Source organism: Gymnogyps californianus, chromosome 2, assembly GCF_018139145.2.
Source record: "Gymnogyps californianus isolate 813 chromosome 2, ASM1813914v2, whole genome shotgun sequence".
In the NCBI taxonomy this organism is placed as follows: Eukaryota; Metazoa; Chordata; class Aves; order Accipitriformes; family Cathartidae; genus Gymnogyps; species Gymnogyps californianus.
Genome location: NC_059472.1, coordinates 49824692 through 49851163, shown reverse-complemented (window position 1 = coordinate 49851163; position 26472 = coordinate 49824692). Strand labels below are relative to the sequence as shown.

General features: G+C 42.5%; 1 protein-coding gene across 1 annotated transcript in view; it reads right to left on the bottom strand.

Annotated features, from left to right (window-relative positions):
- Positions 1-4661: 4661 nt before the first annotated feature.
- Positions 4662-26472, bottom strand: part of CHST9 (carbohydrate sulfotransferase 9) — a 94639-nt gene continuing 72828 nt past the window's right edge. The window contains exons 4-5 of the mRNA XM_050892229.1: positions 24715-24752; positions 4662-6160 (exon numbers count right to left, since the gene is read on the bottom strand). Of these exons, the coding sequence (XP_050748186.1) occupies positions 5063-6160; positions 24715-24752 (1136 nt within the window). The 3' untranslated portion in view covers positions 4662-5062. The remainder of the gene's footprint in view (positions 6161-24714; positions 24753-26472) is intronic.

Here is a 26472-nt window from a genome sequence, read left to right as displayed (position 1 = left end):
TAAATCTGAGACATTCTCATTAAACTAAATAGTATGACTGACCCACCCACATATACACACTTCAGAAGGCAAATCAGTCCCAGGTATCTGGGGTTATGGACAGCTTCCCTTTGCTAAGTCAGTTAGTTACGCCCCTCAGTACTCTGTGTTCCTGCCCTGCCCTCTGAACTGTAAATGAATTGGCTGATACAGGACAGGCGCATCTGTATTTGTTATGAAGTGTAATAATTTATGGTCTGATTTCGGACATTAGGTTCCGAGGCCAAATTCATTTACTTTTGAAAGCATCACAGCAGGTTATACAGCTAATAAACTGATATTAACATTACAGTTAAAAAGACTTATCTGATGTATTGTTAGCCTGAAGGCACATACAACAAAGACTTTTATATATAACCTACATATACAATACAGAGCTCTAGTAAAATATTTTCCTCTCAGACTTTTGCAAAGTGTCATACTGTAATTTTCATTTAAATTTAAACTACATTTAAAATTAAAGTGGTGATCTCCAATGACACATCACCAAACTAGAACAGCCTGAGGCAGGAGTAGCTCCAATAAATTTGGCCTTTTGGGGGAGTTACACCAGAGGACATTTCAAGAGATTGTGCCATGTTTGATTGCACCATGGCTACACACCTCTGACTTCCAGCAAGCAACAGTTTAACAGCAGTTTTAGAAGAGATGGGCGTAAAAGCTGTGTCTGAGCTTTGCAAGCCAAATCCTACCTGGAAAAACGAAGCTGCCTTATGTTGACAAATATATCAGAATTTGAGAATGCACACCTATGCAGTTTAATTTACTTCTTATTTTATTTTTATTAATTAAAATTATTTTTACTTTATTATTAAAGAAAATACTTTTATTTTAATACTGATTCATTTTAGAAGAAAGCAAATATGGAACATTAGTTTCCAAAAACCAAGTTTTTGTTTCAGGAGGGAGGCACGACTATCTGGTGTTTGGAAGAGACAAATGAGCCAAGGGAGCACTCTCTTCCCACTCCAGCCCTCCCACGGACTCACTGTAACGCCTTTACAGCACATTTGACTTGCCCTGACAACCGACCTGCATTAGAGAAGTGCTTAGAGATCTTCAAATGAGGAAATGTTCATAACTAAAAAGCATTTACTGTAATGAAGCCCCTTAAAAGAGGCTCTGCATGCCGCAGCTGATCTCTAGTATAAGTGTAATTGCACCGAATGTTGTGGAGTGTATTTTCATTCCTCTTCTGCATACGTTCAATATAATTTTCTGAGTAAAACAAACATCTGTGCACAGTTGTGGAGGTGGGATTTTATACTAGTTATAGTGGATGACCTTCAGTTTTTGTTTTTGCCTAGCAGTCTTACAAAATATAAGCCAAGTTACAACCCAACCTCACACTTTGACCTTTTAAAATTTACTTTTAAAAATAGAGGTTATCTTTTATGCTGCAAATTATGCCTTTATCTCTTATAATCCCATAAGTCAGATATCACAGTCCCACTTCAATTATGCTAAACTCTTATGTTAATTTTAAATCATGTAACTTAATTCCTGGCAAAGCAGGCTGGTGATTTTCAAAATGTGGTTAATGAGGCAAAGTACAATCTAGATTCTGCTACTGAGATCATCTGAATCCCTTAGGTCGCTGAAGATGACTATGGAGAGGCTCTTCTTGGGTTAGATTTTCAAAAAATGAATTTTTAAGTGCAGTTAGGGGCTATGAAATTTGAAGTTGAGCATACAAAGAAGTTAAATTACTTTCACTAGAGCCATAGAACAACAGTGCGGCTAAAACAATTATGCTTCTGTGCACATACATGCTGTAAAGGCCTTAAGTAGTGTCCTCCCCTTTTAAATCACAAATGCAAACTGTACCCGATTTTCAAGATGACAATCCAGGGACCTGATGTCTATGTCCACAGATGCATGCAAATCCATGTCATTTTCCCTCTCATTTGCAGAAGCCAAACATTTGCTAATAACTTCTTTCACCCCCCCTTGACTCAAACAATAGCTTTATTAGAGACCAGTTAGAAGATGAAATCTTACGAGACTGTGCAGCTTTTTCAATACAATTATACCCTCCCCACCCTTGAATCTCTGTCATTCCCTGATCAGATAGGCTGAAAGTTTGTCACTAAAGCAAGCTCAAGGTGAAGCTTAAGTTCTTCAGAGACTTTGTCACTTACTACTATTTATTTCTCTGAATTAAAAATTCATACAAAACTCATATATAAATTGGCCTCCATTCTTTATTAACATGTTAAACTTTTCTTCCTCGTATGTTTTTTGGAAAATATTAGTACATGAGCCATTTTTTTGTCTGTAAATTAACAATTAATTAACACACATCCACAACAGACAAGACAAAGCAAATACATAGACATCCAAAGGTTGGTGTACATTTACTTTTTATTTAACATCTTCAGTGGCCTCCCTATAAGGCAAGAGAGATTAATTCACGATTTGACGTGGGAATCAATACTTACAAGAGCAGAGGATCTAGGGAACTCCGCTGCGTCCGTGGAAAAGATGCTTTTTACACCAAGGTCAAATCCAAGTGAAATCTAAGGCAGTTTTCACATGAGTTAGGAGGTTGGGTGACACAAAATCAAAACTCTTGGCAGGAGCTGCTCTTTAATGTCCTCATGCACAGTCCCCCTTGAGAGCAACAGTCATGAAAGTGCATGGCCAAATTAAAAAAAATAAAATCATGCTGGGTAAAGACACATGGGAACTCAATAACAGCCATTAACTGGCATGGCGCACAACACTGGAGTGGCAGTGTGCTGGTGTCCAGCATGACAGCGGCTGCAAGGCACCACCTCTCCAGCATGGGGCCTCTGGGGCCGAGCCCTTTATCGCGGGGCGGCTGCGCTCCCCATGGTGCCCTGGGCAGAGCGTTGCAGCTCCGGTGCTTCCTGCTCTGGGACGGAGCCCGCAGGAAAATCAGGAGGGATTTCTGCCAGGGAAGGTGGGAGTCAGACACCATCTTGAGTCTAAAAGGGGAGATTTAGGGACACGTTGCTCACCTGAGGAAAGGCATGCATCAGGGCAGTTCAACAGTTGGATATCCCGTCCCAAACACTTCTGTTCTTAACACCTATGGGTCTGTCTAGGCACAGCAACAGCTCACACAAGTAACAGTGTGTGCGTTTACCTGTCCAAGGCATCCCTGCACCTCCTCGTTGGTGCTGAACACCTGCACCTCTCCACACCTCATGGTGATGATGGCTTGTGGGCTTTTTCCTTCTCCTCCTCTTCGCTCTGTGGCCCCAGGGAACAGGCTGGCTTCGGCTACGGGTGCTGCTAGTCACATACAGCACCACCTCCGACTTGGGCTGCCCAGTATGCTTTTACCTTTCCCCCTCGGAGTGGCTCGTCCTGCTGCAACGAGAGACATGCAGAGCCTGCTCAGTTACACACTGGCACTGCAGAGGCTGGAGGTGGCTTTTTTCCTCTTCTGAGGAGAAAACTGAGGGAGAAACAGGCAGCAAGGGTGCGTAGGAAATGGTCTCTCCTTTCAGCAGGGACCCACAATTACTCCTGTGGAAGGACTGAAGCTGTACATTTGCCTGAGATGAGGGAAAGGACAGCAATAGCGCTAGTCCTGAGCAGTGGCTGGGAACAGAGGAAAAGGACATTTTACTTGCATCAGTTTCCTGCCAGGCTGTTTCCTTATTCAACAACTTGCTATATCAAGACGTTGGATCAAGATGCCCCAAACCACTCCAGGAAGCGAAGAAAAGGTGTCATCTTTATTTTGGAAGGGCATAGGGATTTCTCCCTATCCGTTTTGCAGAGAATTCTCCTCCTCCTGGGACACCCTGGCCACCCATCCTACAACGCCATGTGCAGCTGTGGCTTGCGGGAACGACCACATTGCATTGGTCAGACAGCACTTGAGGGAGGAGAGGGAAGAGGAGGATAGAAGGTACCTTTTCCTTTTATAACTAGGACTGTGGGACTCAGGACACAACTGCCTCTAGGACGAATCACCAATACCCATCCCACCACGTAACACTGCAGCATCCACCCCACCCCTGGGGTTTGCTGGCTGCTGACAAGGCAGGAAGGACAGCAAAACTGGGGACAAAACCAGTCCATGAGTTTGGGTGGCAACGGGCATACACACCTTCTGTGTAACAAATTGCTGGGAGCTGGGCTGATGATCGGACATTGGCAGACCAAGAGTGGTCACAGCAGTTGCAATGAAGTTGCTTCTCAGTACAGACATTATAATGTCCCACAGCTACTACCCTAAGACTTTGCCCTATTACCAAAGATGAAGACTATCTTGAATATTGGGATGACAGTATGCATCATGTGGTTGACTCCACTGTAAATTAAAATGTTAATTTTAATGTATGTGGCAGTTCTCGGAAAGAAGGGTCATGTTTGTCAAATCTAGTGCATCAATCAAAATGGGGTAGTGGACCGGGACTGCAGATTACAGGCCTACCCAAATTTACTCTGCTCAACAGTTGAGCTGCTGTGTTATTTGTAGTTTTATGCATTTGTATTCAAGAGCATCCTTCAATAAAAAACAATCATCAGGTCTAAAAACAGCTATAGTTTAACGGTAATCAAACAACCAAGCCTTGCAACTGAGAACGCTGCAAACATTTTAGAAAATTAACCAATGCTTCTTTATTAATAAGTGACAGAAAGTAAAAAATACATTCAAAAACAGTTTCAAAAACAATTTCTAAAGCAGACACACCAAAAAAGAATCATGCTACTCTGAATGCTTTTTTCTTAAACCATTAAAAGAACATTAGGTAAGCTAATGCAACAGCTGGCTGCGCTACCGCTTCCACAGTATAATCCATAATGGTAAAAGCAGCTTTTTCAGGCATTTTAGTGCAATTTATGCTGTTTACAGGTCTTTTTTTGTGCATTCTCCTATAATTTAATGTCAACTGATGTCACTCTAGCTTATAAAATCCCCACTAAGTCAAGAAAACGCCACTTAACAGTAACTTTGTTTCCTTTCAGGGCTAATATCAAAGTAGTTGTTTTGAATCCCAAAATGATAAATATCTAATAGAAGCCTGAAGATATTCTGGTGCTATACAATTGGTGATGTATAATTGAACATTAAGTAATCCAAGTAATAGAAGTCGTAGGTCAGCTGTCTCTCCTCCTTAGACAATTCCTTTAAGTATTGCCTCACTACTTCTGCACTCGTTCTCTCATCAGAGGAATGCCTGTCTTTGAATTTAGGAAACTTCAGCTCGGCTGGAGCGCCTACCAGCTGCAAAAAGTAATTGGCGTCTTCTTCCAGCGTTTCAAACTTTCCTATAAAATCATAGTTGATGAGGCAGGGAAAGCAGAGCTTACTGACTTGCTCCCAATGAATGTCCATTCCTACGGGGCGATGGGAATCTAACAAATATTGGATAAACTCCTTGAACTTAACTCCTGATCCTGTTTTCAATGCCTCTTCATTTGCGTTATGTCTATACTTCTTAATTATTGCCTTCCCAAATACTGGATGGTAATAGCTGTTTGGATGTTCAAACTTATCCCTGAAGGCAGATACCAGTCTTTCCATAGGATCACGTACAAATATAGTCTTGGTGTACGTGTTCAAGCGTGTGTATATCCCTTTTAGGTCATAACTGTCCAGTTTCCTTAGATGCTTTCCATAGTGCACATCGTCATGGGAAATGTTGTGTGCTGAAGTGGCGAGTCCATTGAGCACCATGAGGACCCTTTTCCAGTTGGAGCAGCCTGCTTTCGGCACTTCGCAGTACAGGACCTTGTGCCTGTCCTCCACATAAATTCTTGACACCAAGTGCACGAGGTGGGTTCGCAGCTTCTTTCTGCTGTTGTATTTCTTACAGAAGTCATGCAGGAAGGACCTGCGCTTTTCCTGGGCACTATCCACATCCTTCCACTTGCCACCCTTGACTAACGTCTTGTTTAAAGGGTGCAGTGCAGGAGGTAAATACACCCCTCCGAACCGGCTGAGAGGTGACTTGCTCATCTTCCGCTGGTCAGACAGTTGGCTCACCAAGGAGGCAGCCACCACACCGAAAAGGTCAGCCTTGCCCCGCCAGCGCCTGCTGCCCGAGACGGCCATCTCATGCTTACTGAGGCCAGGAGGAACGCTCCTGCTCCACGCTGCTCTCCTCGGCATCCCCGGAGGTGGGAGCGTGAAATCCTGCAGACATGGAAAGGAGCAGAGCTTACAACGCAGCGACAGCCCAGCCCAGCCCATTCACATTGCAACAGCAGCAAGGATGGTGGTGCACACTTGCAACCAAGCCACACTTAGTACTACAAAGTCTCTTTTGAACCACTTGATCGATACATCTAATTTAGTAACAAGCTGGGCTAATTACTGAAATACATGCTTCTGAAGCTTACCTGTTAGCACACAGTAGGTCTTCCTACAAAAATAAACAGTTTAAGCCACACCTTTTTAAGAAATCAGAAGAGGTTCACACAGGGAGGCTGACAGTCCTGGTAGGGGTGCCCAGGTGCTTTTCTCTACCGAACACATTTTCCGCCGCCACAGCACTGGTTGAGTTGCATGGCCACTAACAGCTCTCTGGAGCGCACTGGCACAGTCACACTAAGAGCTGCTGGATCTGCTTCCACTGCTGTGATTTGGAGCAGGCCTTGTCCCTCAGTGGTGGTAGGGGATGAACCTAGGGCTCCTAAATAGCTGACATCAGTGGGTTTGAGCGGGGTGTAGTGACAGACGAAATCCTCCCTCCAAAAAGGTCCTATTCCTGTCCCCCTACAGATAGATCATGGAAGTGGGATGCATTGGACTGCATGCACATACAGGTGTTTGCAACACAGATGCCTGCACCTGAGCTAGCTGCTTTCACAGCTGATAAGGCAAAAAAGGTGCCTTTAGAGCCTATTCCATCTGACTTACTTAAACATCAACATTAATGACATCAACTAACTAAACATCAACTAGTGACCCTGCAAAGAATGTGAAAAGATGAGACTTTCCTCCCAAACATCTCTTTTAATGTCCCCAGCCACTGTGCAATCCACAAGCTGCAGAAATGGCAAAGCTCAGATCTGTGCCGTCAAATTCTTCAGGGTCTTGTATCATGCAAGCTGACCGAAGAGTTTCTTGCAGTATGGGTACTTCGCTCTCTCATTCCAGAGTGGATTCTTGTGTGTCTACTAAGGCTTGTAGATTTTTTTGCCTGTCAGTAGGCAAGCCTGCTGCATTGGGACATCTATACAGCTGCCTATTTTCATTACACTTCTGGAGAGGGGGGATGCTGGTCAATAGGTTTTTAAACATACTGTTGCAAATATCAGATAGCCAAACGGTTAGATGGACATACATGCACAGACTGCCTGACTGCTTTCATAAGTCTAACTTTTTTGGAAACCTACATAAAAAGAGTCTTCTGCCATAAACTGATTAAACATTTACTGGAAAGTTGATTTGTGGACTGGCAGACCATAAGTGTGGATTTGGGGGGATGGGAAAGTTCATAGGCCGACTCAAATAAGGCTGTTAAAAATTCAGAGGAATAATGTAAGAAATGGTAATGCATGGAACACGATTTGGATTGCAGTTTGAAACAAAGCCTACAGAAAAACAAGCAGTTCCAAGAAAAGTTAGCCTATAATTGTGTAATAATTTCCAATGACAAAAACAAAACTAGGGGATCAGGCTATTCTGTATTGCTGCAAACCACTGACGATTAGGTCTTTGTTTTCACTGAACTGAGCAAAATGATTTTTGTATTGGTGAAAGCAAATAAAAGAACAGAGGCATGCAGGACTTGTACATCTGTGAGAGAGGGCATGTTGGTGTTTTTAGAGATGCAAAAGGATACTTGAATTCTTTCAGTTCGATGTCAGTTTTTCTAATGTTATTTGGTTTTTTAATTCTGTTGTCTAATATTTCATTCTTTAAAACAAACGAAATGCATGTGCCTAGAGATTTATCCCTTCTGCCCTAGGACAGAAAGAATTCAGGAGCATAGTCAGTGTGTAATAACAGAAGGTAGTACTAATAGTAAAACAGGGGATGACTATTAGCCTAATGGGAATTTCAGCATCCCAGTGAATGGCGACTTACAAGTGCTACTGCAGAACCACAGACTTACAAATAAATTAAATGCTTTGACCTTAAATGGAAAACCTGGAACTTAAAAAGGTGACAATGAAAAATATGGGATACTCAGAAATCAACCACACAATACCAGGCTCAACAGAAGTAGGAATAGAGTTATAGTACAGTGCTGAAGTAACCAAAGATTGTAAACTCATCGGTGCGGCTCTGGGGAATTTTATAATTTAGAAGACAGTCTCCAGTGGTATGTGACTGTACTGGTGTTCCCCAATACAGAGAAAATTCAAGAGAGGGCAGCAGTACCTCGTGACTTCCATGGTATGTCATCTGAATTTAGCTGTCTATTTCAGGAGATATTTCAGTGCAAAGACACTTAAACCATCTGAATTTCAAACTAAAGCCACTAAAACGAGCCCTACACTTCAGAGGAAAGTTCAGCCTTCTGAATTCAGCCTGCCATCCTGAACTAGTGGAAGATGCCTCAGTTCCACCAGGCCAGGAGGGAAAAGGACAGACTGAAAGGTGTGTGGTCTTGATTTTGTTCCATTTCAAACAGTCCGCCTGGGATCCAGGACCAACCTCAGGGGATAACCCAAGGAGATACCAGAAGAGGATTGCATTTCAGTCTCAGAAACTGTGAATGCAGCTGTAGGAACCACTACTGAAGGATTTTTCATGGGATTAAAGACTTCAGAGAAGGGTGGGCAGAACTATTCAGAGAAATCTCAGGTAACACCCTAAAGGAACAACACATGCACAGTGGGAGTCACTTGAAAGGGGCTCCCTCCAAGCAAGATGAGGCAAAAGAAGAAAGAATCTATCGGGGAAAAAAAAGCCCCAAACAGAAGGGGAAAAAAAAAAAAAATACCTAGGGGAAAAACAATGACATGGGAAGTTCTGAGGACAAAAAAATTATCTAAATATGTAAAATACTATTAGTTGCTTCCCCTCTCCACTTCCCCTTCTCATTGAGACACATATCCCATAGTGAATACAACAGTATTGACTAATAAATGTTATTATAAGCTCCACGAGGGATAGTGTGCTTGCAGTAAATGCTGGCTGTAACTTCCTCTAAGAATGGGAGTGGATAGTGATAATTTTCAAAGGCATAAATGGCTGTTACATTGCCATGGAAGTTTTCCAACTCAAAAAAAAGAAGAGATCAAACCTTCCTATACACTTGCCTGAGTAACTAGGTTAGTAGCTAGTCAAGGTGAGATGAACGAAGGGATGAATCAAGCTTTACTTTTGATGAGAAATGTTGAACTAGAAAGTTTTCTTGGGAAACTAACAGAAATTGTTGAATAGATAGTGCCATATATCTTAAGCAAAACTACCTGTCAGTCTGGCATATTTAGCTGCTACCACTCTTATGTGCATGAGAGAGTTGAAAGCTACACACTCTGAAAGGATTTTAATGTTTTATGATACCAGGCTTACACAAAGTGAGGTGCCCTCTTTGGCTTCCTCTTGGTGCCAGTGACTTTTCAATGCCCATTTTATGACACTTTAAAGATCTGAACATCTCCACGTTATGTTGATTTTTTTCACAGCGGGAACAGGAAAAGAAGAAACTTGCAAAAGCAATAAACATTTATATCTACGTTCCTAACAGTCCACCCCACAAGCTGCTGAGCACCATTATTTTGGAAAATGCCTGAACATACACCAACAACAGGCAGCACGCAGGTAATCCCGTATCAGTCACAAACTCTGGATCCAGATCTTCCCATGCAAACAGTCTTTACCAAACTCTTTGAGCCAAGCATCCAAGTGCTGGGATGGCCATTCATGGCTTTCCAAAGAGCTGCTAAGTTTGGGAACCAGCTGCCTGGCATGTGAGATGAACTCCATGGTCACGTTGGACAGACGCAAAGCTGTCCTTGAGACATGCTGACAACCTATGCAGCAGGTTGTGTACATTTCATCTGAGAATTAAAATCCAGTGAAGTGTTGCACCCTTGCCGGTAATTATGCAGAGTGCCTTGTTCTCCGTTTGCATTACCACATTTGAAAGGAAGTTTAAGAAATGGCCATGAGTCCAATTTAGAAGAGTATGCACATCACCTCTGTCTCCCTTTAGCTAGGCAGGAACTGAAGACAGATTTAAAAATTAGTTTAAATACAAGGAAAAAAGGAATTTCACAGACTGTTAGTGTGGTGTTTGGTTACTGGCAGGCAACTCAGTGAAGCTGCTGAAACAAAAGGCATTTTGAGTCATTAATGGGTTCATGGATTTTTTTTTGACATTTTTATTGCTGGAGATTGCTTGCTCCTCCCCATCCACAAAAGGATTTCTCCTCACTGTAAAAGTAAGTAGCCAATACCTTCTTTAACACACATTGAAGCTGTCCTTTCCTTTAATACCTTCACAAGCCACTGGTGTAGAAGAGATTGACTACTGCCAAGAATGGTTAAGACTCATCCAATTACGCTTTGTGGTGGTTTTACAATGCACGGGTGGGATCTCATCTAGACAGTTTGCAATTAGAGCAACCCGCCATGCAAAAAGATAATGATGTATTGGAACGGATGATATTCCAGGGCTGATTTACAAAGATTTAATGGCCTGCAGTGCAGACAGTGCTGTGTTTCCTAAATGCTTTAGTGCTGGATCTTCATTTTTACTAACAAGATTAATAAAATGAAGTGAGCCCAACAGAAAATGTAGGACAAAGAATAGTGGAGGAAAGAAATATTCTATCGTGATTTTCTGTGCTGCCAAATAAATACATTGTAAGTATTAGTAATGTATGGTTTGGTTCTCAACATCTAGCTAATATGTCTTCTGTCCTAAAACACGCTTCCTGAAATAGTCCTCTAAGATGCTTCTTAGGAGCAACTGCATGAATCACCTGGCAGCCTACTCTCCTCTGCTTTTTACTGTGGCTTGCACTTGACTGTTGCAGGTTTGAGTGCCCTGAGGACCCTCTCAGCACTATTATACTAAATAGCTAATATGGGTCCTCTGCAAACACATGGATATTCAAAGATGATAAAAACGTCATTCTTTAAGACAAGAACAGGTTGAAATATTTTTTTGCAGATGAAACTTATGAAAAACAATTATTTAGAAGGACAGAGCATTTGTGTTTTCTGATCAAGCTAGACAGGGGTTCTGCAGTACATACTCACAGAAACTTGCCCACTAGAAGAAGCAAAGGCCCCCCAATGATGAAATGACAGGCGTTTGAAATATATGCTTGGAGTATATTGCATCTTCGCTTACATCCCAGTCCTTTGGTACTAGATGTGTTCATCAGTGCCAAAGTTCAGCATGGACTGAGAACACTAGATGCTTTATTTCACTGTATAAATATATTTCTTTACATTGCTTCTTATGTGAGGATTGTATTATAATGACCATATAATTTCAAGACCTTACTTGTTTACCTAGGATCTCTCTATAGAAAACAGACAGAGAAAGGCTTTTCTGAGACAAGGTTCATTTTCTGATTCACTTTCTGATTCTATATTGATCAGGGAGCACATGGACATCAGCCTCTTAATTTAGATATTTAGATGAAGGCAGCTTGAATACTGGAGGGCTATAAAACAAACATCCTCTTACTTGGATTGTAGGTATGTGTGAGTCTTTGAAAAGGTAACACATAGTTTCAGCCTAAACCTCATCTGCTTAAAATATCAAGTTTTTCACATAACTGGGCACAGTTAGAAGGATTTCTTCAGCTGAGGTCCATGATTGTGGCAGATGGCTCAGAATTGATATGTAGTTGAAATATGAGGAAAAGTTTGCATGACTCCTATCTTCAGCAAGCCAGTGAAGCCTGGAGCTATTACTACTTCACTTTAGCTGTAAAAACATATAGAACTATACTTACACATGTACGTGCAAGTTTTCTTAAGCCTGCCAAAAGGAGGGATTATCCCTAACTTTTTTGCGCTAGAAGTCTATTTGCAAAGCAGAATTCAGAATGGCCAGACTCCTCTACTACTATGCTACCTGAGCTAACATGTAAATATGCTCACAACTTTCTGATATCATAGCAGCTGTGTAGCGTAATGTTGGTGAGCTAAACAAATCCCTACAGGAGCTTCCAGTGGAGAGGCTACCCAGGCTGGCCGCAAGTGACAGGAAATATTTGCTGATGAGGTGCTTCACCTTCTGTGCAGTGGAGATAAACCTCTTGATTCATCACTTGTGCTTAAAACAGCTGCTCCAGAGATAGGCACCACTAATCCCTCACCTCCCAGTGGAGTCATGAATTTTTGGCTTATCTAATTTATTCAGGGCAAATCACCACTGCTACATTCCTCACAAGCCAGCGTTGACATATGGATTCCTTGTGAATACTGCGAGTTTAGCAGAGGTACTCCTGTCAGAGATATCTTGTGGCTCATACACAATTCCATTATGGAAGAGGAAGAATGAAACAACTGTGCTTTGAACTTTCATAGTTCTTTCTGCCCCTAAAGTTCTCAAAAAAACACAAAATAGCAGCAAGCTTATCTTTCGTCTGGATTAAGATCTAGGAATATTTTGTATGTGGAGCCATCAGTCCTGTCAGGCAAAACTTTACTATAACAGACACCACATTTTCCTGTGAGATATGTATCCCTAAAACACATGCACTTGTACCAAGCATCTCAAAGATTACTAAACGAGTTGGGGGGGAGGGGGGAGAAAAAAGAAATGAGTATACGAGGTGCTCAGAGCTTCCCGCAGAGACTAAGAGGCAAACTTTATAGTTTGTAGCTAAAATACAATTAGGTTTAAGGGAGGTATTTGTGAACACTGAGCCAGACACAAATGAGAATAACTGATCATAGTAAGAAAAAAAAAAAAATACTGCAGGTAAATTTTAATTAACAGATACCAGTCCATTTTAAATACTGCTTTTAAAAAACACAGCTTTGTGAATCAGTGACTATTGCCCCTTGAATCTGTTAGCAGAAAGTTCGGCATCTCACTGCAGGTTGACTTGGAGTTATGGCAAGGGCACAGACAAAGTGAGTGAAGAAGGAAAGGGCAGAGCGAAAGAGTTGTGGGGTTTTTTTTTATGTGGTGTGGCCAAGTGTCAGTGAATGAGCTGGTGTGGAAAAATTTGGAAGGAGAGTACCAATCCAGAGCTGGTTTTGGAAGAGAACAAGCCAGGCCCACAGGCAATGGGGAAAGTGGAGAGGCCCAATGAGGTAAGATAAACAGTAACATTATCAGGACTATAGTAGTAGTCCCGTCCCCATTTAATAAGGGGACAGGAGGAACTCATTTGTCTTTGCCTGAGACCCTGACAGATACACAACTCCTGGCTTTGCACAGGGCTCCCTTCCTCTCCCTGCCCCCTGCCTTCATCTACAGAAAGCACGAAGTCTCCCATGCTAATGAGGCAAGACAGTCTGCACGAGCCACTTCCACAAGCTGATTCATATGGTCAGCAACTTGGATGAAGGAAATTAATCTCTAATTTTACTTGCCAACTCTTGTTCAAATCTGGAATTAACTCCCTCCTGTTTCCGCCCTCACAGTCAAAACATTTGGTTTCTTCAAAACATGCTCAGAATGGGAAGGATAAGAAAGATCAAGGCACAGTTAATAGAAAAAGTACCAATAAAGATGCTATTATTATCAGAAACTAAGTAACATGTACGTTTGCGTGACAGATTAAAGATTCACCAAGACAACTGCAACCAAATATTGAAAATAAAAACAAGCACCCCACCCCTTATTATTAGTAAAGAAATCATTGTCAAGGTCGATTAATGGTAATGATAAATTGGCTTCTGGATAGTGCAACGCTGACGCTGCTTCTCTAGCTTTCTGACAACAGTTTCATGGGGTTATTCTTTGCAGTATAACTTACAGGCTTGTAAATAAACACAGAGCCGCTGCAGCCCAGACAGCTTGTGTTTGGACAGAGCCTGCATCCAGTTTGCACAGAGTGCTTGTCTCTAGATGTGTAGCTAAGATGCACTGTTAATAAAAGGCAGGTTTCAGATCATGGACCACTTAACGCTTGCCCATATTTAGCCCAACCTTCTTCCTATGCAGTCACACTCATTTTGGGTACAGGTAAACCAGTATGTTCAAACAGCATTTAATTCTGAGCTCAGTCCTCCTCCTCTGTGCACACTCTGTTAATAAAACCTAAGTCAGCCACTGCAGTCAGTGGCCAGAAATCTTCATCAGCACTCGCTCTTATTTCTGTACAGAACAATGTCATAGCAAAGCAGCTTAAACAACCTGAAATTCAAAATGGACTCAAACTAAGCACACAATACTCAATTTATGAAGGATAATATTAGAAAAAGACTCTCGGGTTCCACTGACTGGTAGGTTTACTATATGTATACAGGGAGTTTAAATCTGAAGATGACACTTTCAGGTAATCTCTGTATATTACATATTGGTCTCTTATTTGTGTTCATTAAATAATGTTAACATGCCTACTTTTTCATAACTTAAAGCGCAGAAGCAAGTCAAATAACCTAAACAGTTCCCTCTGTTGACAAATGCAGTTCTCAAAATCGTTACTTCCAAGTGCATGGTAATTCATATACACAGTCTATTTATGAAGAAGAAAATAAATAATGCCTCTTGCATGTTCACAATTCAAGCCAGGCAGGCATTTTTGAGCACATTTCATATTTTAATCAACAACTGTTTTCCTCTCTAAAGACAAGGGCTGATGCCTGAGGCTAGATGCCAACATCTTTTTATCCAGAGGTATTAGGGACCATGTCTTGGCACTTGCTGATCAACACCCACCCTGCACAGCGGAGACCCGGTCCCCATCGCCCTGTCTGCATGAGCAGACATATTTCCTGGCAGGGTGATCTAACTGCGGGGCGTTAACCCTGGAAGTCAACTAACCCTGCATGCTGGGACTGAAACCCTGGCTCCCCTCTTCCAGGGAGTGCTGTAACCACCAGACATCGGATGAGCCTCTCTCTCTAGTTCACTTTTATATACAGGGGGGATATAACACAGGTCTTACAGGTAGCAGAAGTTGTAGGCTTGAATCTGCTTGGGCAGAGGAAGAAAATGAACCTGAACTTCCCTATTTCAGGGAATCACTAACTTAGTTTTCACAGATAACCCAACACCATGTTAAGAAGACCGCCGGGCATACCTGTACCTCATGTGGTCCAATCTGGCAGGTGCGAGCCTTCCTGGCGAGATGGCCGTTTCTGGGTTTCCACCACACGGAGATAAAAAGTGCCTGGGTTGGATCAGTCCTGCCAACGCTGGGGCACACCTGTACCCGCAGAGGAACAAGCCTACGAGGCTCAGCTGCCTCCTCTGGGAGGTGATGAACGAGCAGAGGTTGTGGCAGATCTAGACTTGAGTTGAATTTAGGCACTTTGGTTTCCTTCCAAACCTGCCCCCCCTGAACTACAAGGAAGACATAGCTACTTAAATAGTTGCTTAGATGTTTGTTCTGAGTAGCCAAATGTGGAGCTTGGATGCCCATTAAGATATTTGGAATAAAAATGAGGCAAAGAGCACGTGTTATACAGGGAAACAACGTGTTTCTAAGCCCAAAAGGTTTTGAGTCGGGTATCAAATCCTTTCCTCAATTACTTCAAAGGAATCACTTCAGCTGCAAACGTCAAGCTACGAACAAGCTGTTCAATAAGATGTTCTTACAAGTGGCAACACAGGTGGTAGCCTAGTTTTGGAGGAATTTCAATCATGTTTCCCCATCCCATCTCTCCCTGGCCAGCACTTCCAGTTCCTGCCCGTACCCAACTGGCAGCGGTGGGCAATGCAGTGGCTCACCACCTGCATTCGTGCTCGCCTGCCAGCCCTCTGCCCTCTCCTGAAATGGACACGGAGCTGGGATACCAAAAACTACCTTTTCCCCAGCGAGGACGAAGTTTCCCCTCCGACCAGCCACTGCCCTTCCCATCGCTGAGCACTTACAACTGTGTCAAAGTTGGCTAAAATTGTCCCCGGCTTCAGACGTTACTGCAGGAGGACTGAGAGGGAGATGGCCTGGCAGTGTGACTGGACAGGTCTCCCGAGGGTACCCAGGGCATTTACAACCAGCGAAATGTAAAAATGAAGATGATAAACAACTGTACTCCTTCCCCACAAAACCCACCATCCCCTTTGCGAAGAGAGGCCTGTAATGTAATGCTGTGCTTCTGCATACATGGCAGTATTTCTCACATTAGTGGCTGTGGTAAGATCCACAGGGATTTTTTGCTGGTAAACAGAATCCATTTCTATCTTGTCTGCAGGTAAACACACTTATCTTCCAGCATAAACGAGACATCTTGCTCTTTTAGAAATAGTAAGAAAAGTTTCAAATGAGACTAGGTTCAGCTGAAGAATATTAATGTATATTCAGGCATGAAGAATTCAATTTCCCCCAAATTGCTTTGGAAGAGACAGTAAGATCTCTAGAGGTCTCAAAGCATTTTCCTCTCAATCACAATTAGCATTTAATTCAAATTAGATTACTTTATTGGTAAATAAAAAATAAATAGAAATGTGTAATGCACTCTAGGTTGGCAAATATCTCAAATCTGTGTTTGCCTACATTCATACACTTTTAAAAAAATTCATGTGTTCACTTTTACAAACAAATATTAATACTTGAGAATTGATTGCATTCATAAATTACTGTGGGACAAAATAGGCTGTGAATTTACAAAAGGGATTATCCACTGCACACTCCCTCCTCACGCTGACTGAAATGTAGCATACCCTATTTTCACTGAAGGGGGCTAACTCATGTTTATCATAGGTAAAATAAAATACCCTAGTTTATTCTGTAGCAGTTTTTTTGTATAGCTGTCCACTCAGTATGCACTAATCTGCAAGCAGTGCCACAGATGATCAGTGTGCCATAGAAACACTAACTAGTTCAAGCTCCATCCCTCCTCGAAGCAGAGGAATAATGAGAAAGAACGGCGCTGTGGTTAAGGGTAGGCGCACCGGCCAGAATCACAGTGTTTGGTTTTGTAACTTTGAGCAAGTCCCTTGACCTTCACACTTCATTTTTCCATGTCTGCAAAACAAGGAAAGATAATAATTGCCTACCCCATGCGAATATTGTGATTCCTAATTTCTGATTAACACTGGTAGAAAACCCTTGCAATTTTACAGAGCGAGAAGGGACACTCAGAAATCTGAGAATCAGGATTGCAACCCAACTTCCCAGCCCGTACTGCCTTTCGTTGCTCAAACCTCACACCATTTGTTTCAATACTTCTGTTGAACATCCAGTCTTCTTAGTCTGTTGCATACTCTAATGCTGGTTTTTTTCACAAGAAGAATCAGTCTTAAAATTGAAGATATTTTTATCTTCACACACTGCGTGTATGTTCCTGTCTATATAGCCTGAGAAATGGTTTCCTCCAAAAGGATACTGAAAAGGTTCTCAAATAAAAGGGTCTGCTGTTCTTATTTGAATAATACTTCCTCCTGCATTTTTCTGAGATTCACAATCTCGATACTATATATTATTTAATCAGCAAAGGACTGTTATGTTATCTGAACTTGAAGAGGGCAGAGTATGGTATCAGCAGCCCTGATCAGCCTGGAAGAAAATGTTATGTGTAGGGCAAACCTGAACAATTTTTCCTGTCCAATTTTCCTATCTGATCAGACATCACATAATTAATGGAAAACTAATTTTTGAAAAATGCAACTTCTGCTTACTGGTAAACAAAATGTGCAGGGGGAGCAGGAGGGATCTCATAGTCAATCAGACAGCGCTCAGAGGTGCCCACCTCAAGCCTATGCATGTAAACAAGTGAATACCTACAGGACAGCATGATGGGGGAAGCTCTCATACCTTCTCTGGGAAACCAGCATGGCTGGGTGCCTCTCCACGGTGCCTGTACACTATTGCATGCTGGACAGGGAGCAAACAGGAGGAATTAGAGGTCTGTGTGCAGTCTCACTGGGATCAGAGATACACGGTGGGACAGCTCACAGGACTGGAGAGCTGCCATGGATGGATACGGGCTGGTCAGGAAGGGCAGGCTGGGACAGCAAGGCGGGGAGTCACCCTTTCAGTCAGAGAGCAGTGGGGACACATGGAGCTCTGCCTTTAGACAGATGAGAGTCAGTGGAGGGCTTGTGGGTCACGACTAGAGGGCAGACCAACATGACTAACACTGTGGTGGGTGTCTGTGACAGAGCCCCTGATCAGGAAGAAGTAGTAGATGAGGTCTTCTGCAGACAACTGGAAGAAGCCTCACGTTCGCAGACTCTGGTCTTCACAGGGGAATTTAACCTCCCCAATATCTGCTGGAGGAGCAGCACAGCAGGGCACAAGCAATCCAGGTTTGGGGAGTGCATTGATGACAAATTCCTAATGAAAGCGATCAAAGAGCCAACAATGAGAGGTTGGCTGCTGGACCTCACGCTTACAAACATGGAAGAACTGGTCAGAGATGTGAAGGTCAGGGTGACGGCAGTTGCCATGAGAAGGTGGAGTTCAGGATCCTGAAAAGAGGGAAAAAGGCAAAAAGCAGGATCACAACCCTGGGCTTCAGGAGAGCAGACTTGAGGGTGTTCAGGGACCTACTTAGCAGAAACTGGTGGCACACAGCCCTAGAGAGGAGAGGGGTCCAGGACATTTGGGTGATGTTCAAGGATCACCTCCTCCAAACTCAAGAATGGTGTATCTCCATGAGGAGGAAATCAAGCAAAGGTAGCAGGGGTCTGCATGTGTGAAAAAGGAGGTTCTGAAAAAAATTAAACATAAAAAGGAAGCATACCAGAGGTGGAAGCTGGGACAGGTGACCTGGGGGAATATAGAGACACTGTCTGATCATGCAGGAATGACATTAGGAAAGCCAAAACCCACCTGGGAGGGATGTGAAAGGCAACAAAAAAAGGCTTCCACAGGTCTATCCACAGCAAAAGGAAGACTAGGGAAAATGTGGGCCCACTGCCGAATGAGGTAGGGACCTGGTGACAGATGACATGGAAAAGGCTGAGATCCTTGATGCCTTCATTGCCTTGGTCTTTACTAGTAAGACTGGCCTTCAGCAATCCCATGCCCCTGAGACCTATGGGGAAGTCTGGAGCAAGGAAGACTTCCCCTGGTGGAGGAGGATCAGGTTAGGGAATATTTAAACAAACTGGACATAAACAAGTCCCTAGGGCCTGATGGGATGCACCCATGAGTGCTGAGGGAGCTGGAGGATGTCACTGTGAGCCTATTCTTATCTTTGAAAGGTCGTGGTGATGCGGGAAGGTTCCTGAGGACTGGAAGAAAGCAAATGTCACTCCTATCTTCAGGGAGGGCCAGTAGGAGCATCGAGGAAACTACAGGCTGGTCAACTTCACCTCAGTTCCTGGGAGCATGATGGAGCAGGGGACTATTCCTCCCCAGGTGCATTTCACTTTGCTGAACTTCACGAGGTTCCTGTTTGTCCATTTCTCCACCCTGTTGAGGTCCCTCTGAATGGTGGCACACCCATCTGGTGTCTCAACTACTCCTCCCAGTTTTGTATTCTCTGACAACTTGCTGAGGGTACACTCCGTCCCATCATCCTGGTACATAATGAAGAAGTTAAACAGTATTTTATTTGGCTGTGACCCCCGGGGTACTCCACTGGTGACTGGCCTCCAGCTGGACTTCGTGCTGCATAGATTTATGAAGGGGAAATCATGCCTGACCACTCTGATAGTCCTGTACGATGAGATGACTGGCTCAGTGGGTGAGAGGAGAGTACTGATGTTGTTTATCTCAAATTTAATAAGGCTTTTGGCACTGTCTCACATAACGTCCTCATGAAGTACAGGCTAGATAAGTGTTCAGTGCGTTGGATTGAAAACTGGCTGAACTGCTTAGGCTCAAATGGTTGTGCACAAAATCCAGCTGGAGGCCAATCACTAGTGCCCCAGAGTCAATGGTGGGTCCAAAACTGTTTCACATCTTCATTACTGACCTGGATGATGGGACAGAGTGTACCCTCACCAAGTTTGCAGACGAGACAAAACTGGGAGGAGTGGCTGATACACCAGAGGGTTATGCTGCCATTCAGAGGGACCTCAACAGACTTGAGAAATGGGTAAACTGGAACTTCATGAAATTTGTCAAAGGGGAATGCAAACTCATGCACCTGGGGAAGAACAACCCCAGGCACCAGTACAGGCTGGGGGCTGGACAACTGGAAAGCAGCTTCGTAGGAAAGGACCTGCAGGTCCTGGCGAACAAGCTGACTGTGAGCCAGCAATGTGCCCTCATGGCAAAAAAGGCCAACAGCCTCCTGGGCTGCATTAGGCAGAGCATTTCCAACAGATCAGGAGAGGTGACCCGTCACCTTTGCTCAGCCCTGGTGAGACACACCGCGAGTGCTGTGTCCAGTTCTGGGCTTCCCAGTACAGGAGACATGGACATACTGGAATGAGTCCAATGTATAAATGGACATGGACATAGACATACTGGAGTGAGTTCAGTGAAGGGCCACAAAGATATTTAAGGGATAGGAGCATCTGACATACAATCAATGGCCGAGAGAGCTGTTACTGTTCAGCCTGGAGAAGAGAAGGCTCAGGGGGATCTCATCAATGTATATAAATACCTGATGGGGGGAGGTGGGGGAAGTAAAGAAGATGGTGCCAGACTCCTCTCAGTGGTGTCCAGTGACATGACAAGAGGCTGTGGGCATTAACTGAAACACAAGGAATTCCATCTAAATATAAGAAAATACTTTTCTACTGTGTAAGTATTGAGCACTGGCACAGGTTGCCCAGAGATTGTAAAGTCTCCATTTTTGGAGGTACTCAAAATCCAGCTGGACGTGACCCTGGGCAGCCTGCTCTAGCTGACCCTGCTTTGAGTAAGGGGGTTAGACTAGATGATCTCCAGAGGTGCCTTCCAACCTCAACCACTATGTGATTCTATGAAGCACATGAAAGTGAAACAATAGTTCAGTTTGTTTAGTGGACTAAGTGCATTAGCTCTCTTGAAGATTTTCAAAATCCTAATTTTGGGGGAACAAAGTAAGTAACACTGAGGAATATGACCCCAAACTGGGAAAACAGGACCAAGGGACATACCTATTAAATAACCTCAAAGCAGCAGCACTTGGCAGCTGGCATACCTGGACCGAACTTTTCCTAGCTAGGTCATGTGAGAGGATGAAGGGGATAGAGGAGAGTACTGAAGTAAACTACAGCAGTGCACAAGGAAAACCAAGGAGTTTGGACTGAACTGTGAAGTTTTTGCTCATACTAACATAGGTTTATTACACCATGTGCATACCTGAAGCATCCTTCAGGTCATAAGTCATTCCCCAACATGGTCTGTGCAACAAACTTACACTGTCATTTAATAGAGGTTTGAGTTTTCTCTCACCTCTGAAAGAGGTAGAAGGTGTATACATACTGACAGTACATCAGAGCTGCAGTTATCCCTGGTCCAAGCCTAGCTCTAAGCAAGCACACTGCTTCATCACGGTCCTTTCTGTGTTACTGTTTCCCCAACCCCACGTGCAGAAAGGGAAATGCTCCCTGACAGAGATGTTAAAAGACTAAGAGATGGATATGTCACTGCAAGAGAGTCTGCCTTGAGGAAAGTGCTCCTCAGGGACAGAACAGTGGGACAGATATTGTGGAGCAGTCTCACCAGCCTCCTGGCCCAACCTGCAGCTTCACTGCAGAAGGGGTAGGCTCAAGTCTGAGCTCAAACACAGCTGGGATTTTAACCCAAAAGTCTGACGGTGCAAACAACTTAAGCTTCTAAATGCAAGTACGGATATTCTTGTTGGTCCTTCAGAGCTTCCGAGAGGCACTGGGCAAAACCACATGTAGGAGTATACATTAAGACCACAACACAGACAAATCTGAGTGGTAAGGATGAAACATAAAGGATTGCCTTCAGACACATTTTGATTGGCGGTCTGTAATGTGTTTTTCAGCCAAGACTGTTACACAGTTAGAAGCACAAGGTTTGTTCTTGTTTCCTTGCATTTCCCTTAGCAGTAGTTAACATGCTACAGCTAATCAGGCTGTACATCGGTGCCAGGATTTACCCTGAAGTTGCAAAAGTAGTTAAAAATAGGTATTGAAAAGCAGAGTGCATACCATTTCTGGATGTCTCTGCTTAGGCAGAATGGTAGATGACCACTGCTGTTAAATACACATACATACCTATATACATAAATGACAAAAAAGGTGCTCAAGGAAAACCAGCAAATGCCTTATGATCAAAGGGAACAAGACCCAGTGAAGACGATAACTGTAGTCAAAGGTTTCTGGAAGTAGATACTACTGTAGTGTTTTATCTATGTCATATTTCACCAAACTTTGCTTAGGCTTTAGAAAGAGCTAAGAACCACACAGAAACAACAGTGGTCTTCAAGATGTGAGAGGTCCCAGATACCCACAGATAGTGAGGGGTTTACCTAGCAGAAGATCACTAGGACAGCAGCTTTATCATTTCCCCATCCCCTCTCTGTTTCACTCACCTCTCAACAAGACATTTCCTGCTATTTGCCCCTTTGCACTCCTGCTCCTGTCAAGCTGTAGTATCATTCATCCTGCAAAGTCACTCCTCCCTCGCTTAAATTTCTGGCAGCCAGTTTAACTCAGTGTTGTTGCACTGACTTAAACGGGACTACAGGATCTTAAGCCAGATAAGTATCTTATCCCGTGTATAAAATTTCAAGTTCAGTATTGAAAATAAACAGAATCCTTCTATGGGAGATATTCCATTAGGATCAACCCCAGTTCAAATCTTTTTATTGAAGTAATGTTACTACAAATCAAATATGCAGTGCCGCTGCAATTGCGCCCTAAATTATAGACTTGAAAATGAAATTGATTTCTAATTTGAAACATTCTTCCATTTCTTGGAAGTCCAAAGGAAGTTTATACGGAATGGGGCATCACCAGCTTCACTAGTATCCATTTAAAAGTGAATGTCTACCATTTGTCCCAAAATCAACTTTTTACAGCTTTATTTAGATACACCCTCCACATATCAAGACAATGCAATTTTCCTGCAAAATCAGATGTTCTTAAGTTAACTGTGGAGAGACAGAACAGGTGAGCAATTCGAGGAGGGCAAGGCAGTGGCATGCAGGAAAAGACCGAGACTGGACACACAAAGTACAGCACCTAATCCACCTTTTGCAACTGTGACAAATGTCCTTTTTATCACAATACACTCTTCCTCAGAAAATGGCAATGTCATCTGCAGAGCTCATTTTGTCACACAGAAAATGTGCAGAATTAGGTCTCCAATCAGCCATTCACAGCCCTGTCAATGTAGCCTCAAGCTGTGTTTTAAAAATACAACTGCCCCCCCTTCTGGCCCGTAAGGACTCCCAAAAGTGGTTTTGCAAGACATTTCAGGCTAATTTTAAAATACAATTTAGTTTATAAAAGTTAATTAGACTTGTTTTAGGATATAAACTCTGAGTCAAAGCACAGAACTTCCAGTAAGTTTCAAAACATTTCTACACTTATTTAGAAAAAGTGAAGATTTTCCTTCACTTATGTAATGTCACGTTCTGGGCTAAATATGTTCACCCACCAATTTCTAAAGATAATGGGAAGGTTGTAACAACTCTGGATATTATTTGGTGTCACAGGACTGGGCTTCCCATAAGCTTCCAGATGCGCAAGGGCTTACTCGGTCAGGAGCGGTGCCAGCTCAGGCCACTGAAAGTGACACAATGACATCCGTGCCGTGCTCTGCCACGGCAGGGGAAATGCTGTTAGACCCAAACCAGGCTGCCTGGTCAGTCACCTGACGCGTTAGTCCTCCATCTAGATGATCAATTCACAGATAACAGTCATGTAATGATGCCAATACCTCAATTTATAGCTTGGAAGGAAGACTACTTAAGGGAGGGTAATTGCTGGAATACAAATATTTAAGTGACTTTTCAAAATAAATCTCACAAACAATCCAGATACCCATTTATGCGCCATCTGGGTAACAGCATTCAGTAAGAGGACAAGAAGCCAAGAATGAGAAGCGGCACAATGCTTCTGTACAAGTCAGGTCCTTTCAATTGTGAAGAGCATGTAATTTAGGAAAGCAAACTCTGGGCTTCCTCCTCTCTTTCTGGTTAGGGGAAATTTTTTTTCAGTATAGTTCCTATATCCTTTTCCTGATGCTGAAATGCTAAATTGCAATATATAAAGGGTTTTTTTCTAAATAATTACTCCTGATACAGTAATAAAGACAAGACAGAAAACGCCTCCACAAGCAATGTCACAGTTTAGTGAAGCCTCAATGAAAATTCATGGCAGAAATGAAAACCTAAACAACATTGAAAGACACCACTTACATGTGCTGTGCACATATTTCATATCAATAGCTTTCTGTTTTTTTAAAAGGAATACTAGCAAAAAGGAGATATATTACTATTTTTTTTTAAAAAAAGCATAATTCTGTGCTACAAGATTTGATACCAATGAACAAATTACCTCTAGGCTCTGTCCTCACCATCAACACATTGAGAAGTAGATGAATTAAATTGCTTAAATGGCAAATCTTAGTTTTAAATCAAAATGATGGCTCGACTGATTTTTAAATCAAAATGATGGTTGTGAATTCGACACATCTGCAGAGCCAGGCAGTTGTCTGCTATGCGATCCTTAGCACACCTGTATAGTTAATATTAGCCTGTCCTGTGAAGTTCTCCCCTCTAATTCCTACAATTCTTCTACATGAAAAAATTAAGTAACAAAATGTATGAAAGTGTCAAAATACCTGATTAATTATCTGTTGTTGCAGTTTTTCTCCAGACTCTGAAAGAGAAAGCAAATAATTAGTTTGTAGATATTTTAACGAATGTGATCATGTACATAAAGAACAAAACCCAGTAAATTCAGCAAAAAAATAATAATCACACCTTATAATTAAGAAACAGAATTTAACACGTACAAATTACTTGAAACTTCACAATGGAAATCCACCTAAAGTAAAAGAAACACATGCCCCTCTTAATCAAGATGTGATAAAAAGAAGATTGAGATAGGTAGCCAATCTTGCTAACCTGGAACCCCAGAAGAAATTACAACATTCAAAGTGAAGACAACAAATTTCAAGTATGTGCTATGAAGCATCTTAATGTTGTGAGATGTACTGCTGCATGTATAACATCCCTGAGAGACTGGTAGCATCCAGCTCAGGATCTGACCATTGGAGGAGAAAAGCAGCTTCTGCCATTACCCTAAAATAAAATTACGTGCCTGTGTCAAGACTGAGGTTAGGCAACAGCTGGCTCAAGGGAGAAATTCTATCCTGATAATATCCACAAAGTGGCAAGCTGAATTATGGTCTTGCTTCCTTATTTTGGCCACCTTCTGCAGTGTCCTTCAGTGTGCTCCTGAAGACATGATCAAAGTCTACACAGAACATTGCTTTTCTACAGCCGTCTGGGACCCCAGCAGCAATGACACCTCAAACCTATTCTTTCCTTTTAGATCAAAAGGGACAGTGATTTTGCCTCATTGACTGTTCCCATGCACTAGTTGTCAAAAGGGCAGCTGGTATCAATTACCCTCCCTTTGCTACTGGAGACCATCCACATGTATTGGGGAAAGTCAGGAATTTCACACTTACCTATCCAGCTAGGCTACATGTGCCCAGAGGTTTTTTTTAACTAATAATGATAGGACACTGTTTGCAACCTGTCAGTATCACTATTAACTGTCAGGGGAGCCTGCCTAGCATGGGTGGCTGCCACCTCCAGCACTGAAAATGATACTCCATTTCAACAGAAGTTTTTCGTACTGATATGTGTGACACAAGACAGAATTTTTAAAATAAGGTGAAAATACTTTAAGTGCTAAAATACAGTATAAAGATTCTATTAACTAAAGGAAACTAAAGAAAATCTTCCCTACTTGTCCCTGAGAATACTCCTCTTCTCAATGAAAGCTTTATAGATAATTCAGATAAAGATAATCACTTTAGGCTATATTATAAGATTGTCTCTTATGACAATTATTTCCTGCATGTTTGTGTTGTGTTTTTATTTGCTAAATATAAAAATTATGCTTTTTTGGCTAAAAAACCCACCCCAACTATCATTTAGGGGCGACTTCTCAAAACATAGTCCCTTGTTCACTGAGTTCATCTTTGGGAGAAATAGAATTTATCCTTGTAACTAGTATTTTAACCAAATAGATTGTTGGTAATAGAAGATTAAAGGAGTATGTGTTTTTAGCATTCTCTAATGATACACAAGTTGCCAGGAAAGCAGAATGTTTGAAATCTCTGGTTAGATCAACACTATTTTGCTCAAAGGTTTGTGGACTTTGAATACTGATGCTTTCCTGTTTCCCACTACATTTGTTTTTAGGCTATTTTGATTCACTTTAAAGGAATTTTAATAACTTTCTGTTGACAGCATGGACAGCTGGTCTTGAGAATTAGTGAAAATTCACTTGCTGACTGAGGAAGGAAGTGACATCAATGAGTTTCTAAAGTCAGCCCTGGGGGAAAAGTGCGCTCTGCCAGAGT